The following is a 3,081-nucleotide window of genomic DNA, read 5'->3' on the forward strand; positions in this document are numbered from 1 at the left end:
GTCCTCTGATGACCAGCATGATGTCACATCCATCGTCACTGCTGAAACCAGAAAAGGACAGTACTGCCATCCTCGACAAACCTGGTGTGGATGCTTATGAAAGTGTGCTGAAAGACAGCAGTGACAGCATTCTACCTGAAAGGGAGATTCAGCTCCTGAACACTCACGTCCTTGAGAGCAAGACAAGAATGCAAGGAGATTCCGACTCAAAAGCACTTTGGCGTAGTGTTTCAATGATGGAAACACTCCCTACCATGGGGTTGAAGCTGGAGAAGGGGGAGGAGTTTGTGTGTGGGTGGGGGGCTGCCTTCATCAACATCACTGCCACCTTCCCCCTCAACAAACTGATGTTTCGCCAGCAGCTTCAAGGTATCCGAGGCCACAAAGCCTTGGCTCAGTTGAGGAAGGAGGGGATGAGAAACCTATACCGAGGTTTCCTCCCTCCTTTGTTGCTGAAAACCACTACCATGTCCATCATGTTTGGCTCCTACAACAAGTTCCAGATGGCCCTGGACTCTTCCTACCCCATTCATCCACAGCCGCTCAACCATGCTCTGGCCGCTCTGCTGGCCGGAACCTTGGAGACAACACTGACGCCTTTTGAGCGGATCCAAATGCTTCTCCAAGACCGGACCTACCATCAGCGTTTCCAGAATACTGGTCACGCCATCCTTGAACTGCGGGCGTACGGCTTCCAGGAGTATTACCGTGGGTGGACGGCGATCCTGCTCCGGAACGGACCCAGCAACGTGTTCTTCTTCCTGGGGAGGGAGTTTGTGAACGATAAGTTCCCCACCCTAGACAAGGAGTCAAGTCACATCGCCAAAGACTTTGTGTGTGGGGCCCTGCTGGGGGCGATGATCAGCACGGGGTTCTACCCCATCAACGTGGTGAAGACACGCATGCAGTCCCAGCTGGACGGACCTTTCATGAGCATTGGCCAGGCCTTTCAAGAGGTGTGGACAGAACGAAACCGTAGCGTGTCCAACCTGTTCCGGGGATTCCACATCAACTACATGCGCTCTTTCATTTCCTGGGGCATTATCAACGCTTCGTATGAGTACCTTTTGCATTTGTTCCGCCACCACAAGGACAGGCGTTCATAACACCACCACTGTGCCAGGGGTGGGTTTAACTTGACTTTGCCTAAACCTGTCATATTTGATGGAAACGAGGCAAGCATCTTGACTTCAGTCTGTAAGAGTACTGCGTGATACAAGTGATGATTTGATTACAGACCTGTGTAAGTTATGTTCATAGTTTCTTCCAGAGGCATTCATTAAATTCATGATTGAATGTGTTCTTGTCTTTTGGTGTTTCTGGTATTTTCACTGTAACTGGCTGGTGGGGAATTTTTTGAAGGTGGTGACTGGAAGTAGAAATTTTGAACGGTGATGACTGAAAGTAAGTTACTAGGAAGCATGGCCATGGGTGACTTTAATTTTAAACGTTCACTTTATCAATTAATGCTGTTTGGTCATTCTCTGTGGCCTTTGCCTGTTTAGAGAAGTTCTGGTTATTCTTATCGGCTTGGCTGATGCTTTGTTGTTGTTTGGCTTCAAGTTTGGCTTTGAGTTTAAGGTATGAATGTAGTGGGGGTTGAAGGCGTACATTTTACACAGTTTTGCTTTAATTATATTTGCGGTTTTCTTGTTGTTTTGGGGTTTTTTGTTTTGTTTTTTGTGTTTTTTTTTTTGGGGGGGGGTATTATCTAGATTCTACCATAAAGTGAAAACACTTGATAAATAAATTACAGAAAATTATTTGGGACCAAAAGATGGGGGATAAAGCATGAGAATAATTGATGGAAAAATTATAAGACGGACAGTGGATCAATCTGAAAAATGTGACGTGAATTAATGATTTTATTGATGGTGGAATATTGGAAACAGCTGATGCATTCATTTGGTCTTGTTTAAAATCGGTATATATATATTTTAATATTTATTTTACATTAATGTTTTATACAGACCTGGGGATAGTGGATAGGCTCCCAAGGCCTGACTTGGCCATTGGGTTTTAGGATAGGTCATGCGTCTGCTCTTTTTTGTTTTCTTCTTCTTCTTCTTTTTAAGCAGATGTGGTGTAGCCCATATGGATCAGTCCTCATGCTTTGACACCCCTTCATAACTGGAAACATTTTTATGCGTAATTGTAAGGCAAGTAATTTTTATTGATTTGAGCTTAAAACAAAAATAGATAGATTCATAGGCTAATCAAGCCATGCGCTCCCATCACCCGTTGCGACGATAATCTACAAAGGTTCCTGCAACGTTCCCGATTACAGATGTAACATCAGTGCCTTAGTCCACACACACATTTTGTGCATTGCTTTAAGGCCGAAAGATGTGAGGGGTTTTTTTTTTTTTTTTTTTTTTTTGAAGTACAGGAGCATGCCAGATTTATTTGTTATGGTGCAGATATTTTTTTTTAGGAAGGTACGCTACTGCTGCTGTTGGAAATAATTGTTCATGATGAAAAGAGATGGATGTGTGAATACTGTTGTAAGCCAGGTGTATGCGTGTGTGTGTGTGTGTGCGAAAGTCCTGGAAAGAATGTGATGAAACTGCTTCCTCTTGCAGAGCATGTCACTGTGTTTCTGCATCAGTGTGTGTTTATGTGTGTGTAAGCGCATGATTAGAATTTAGGCTGAGAAAAAGGGCATACAAAAATTTCTTTGTCCTTAGTCAGTGGGTACAACTTTTTTCTTTTTTTTTTTTTTTTTTTTTTTTTTGCCTTGGAACAGCCAATTTCAGCAGCCAGTCTTTGCTGTCCAAGAATGTGTATTTAGAATTGTTGTACACTTATACTATATGGTTGTTGTTTTTTCGTGTGTGGAACAAATAAATACCTGTGTTTAGATTTAATTGATAATGATATGTATTTAATTAAGCTGTCATAACATTGAACAGACTCATGTCAACAAAAGTGCCTGTGATTAATTTGACTGATAAAAAAAAAGAAAAAAAAAAAAACATGATTTACATACAGTTTGAGTATTTGTTTCTTTCCTTGTTTTGTTTTGTTTTTCCTTGATTATCGTTGTTTTTTTGCAGCTGTGTAGATCAGCTTGCCGATTCA

The 3,081-nt window shown here is 42.0% G+C and overlaps 1 protein-coding gene across 1 annotated transcript; it reads left to right on the forward strand.

Annotated features, from left to right (window-relative positions):
- Window positions 1-254: 254 nt before the first annotated feature.
- On the forward strand, window positions 255-1,660 carry LOC143290745 (mitochondrial nicotinamide adenine dinucleotide transporter SLC25A51-like). The gene has a single exon (XM_076600260.1). The coding sequence runs from the start codon at window positions 255-257 to the stop codon at window positions 1,104-1,106; it is 852 nt and encodes a 283-aa protein (XP_076456375.1). The 3' UTR covers window positions 1,107-1,660.
- The last annotated feature ends 1,421 nt before the right edge of the window (window positions 1,661-3,081 follow it).

The sequence above is a fragment of the Babylonia areolata genome, chromosome 16 (genome assembly GCF_041734735.1).
Source record: "Babylonia areolata isolate BAREFJ2019XMU chromosome 16, ASM4173473v1, whole genome shotgun sequence".
Classification (NCBI taxonomy): domain Eukaryota; kingdom Metazoa; phylum Mollusca; class Gastropoda; order Neogastropoda; family Buccinidae; genus Babylonia; species Babylonia areolata.

Excerpts from the sequence above, each read along its gene's own strand:
- LOC143290745 (XM_076600260.1), top strand. The coding sequence starts at position 255 with ATGGGGTTGAAGCTGGAGAAGGGGGAGGAGTTTGTGTGTGGGTGGGGG.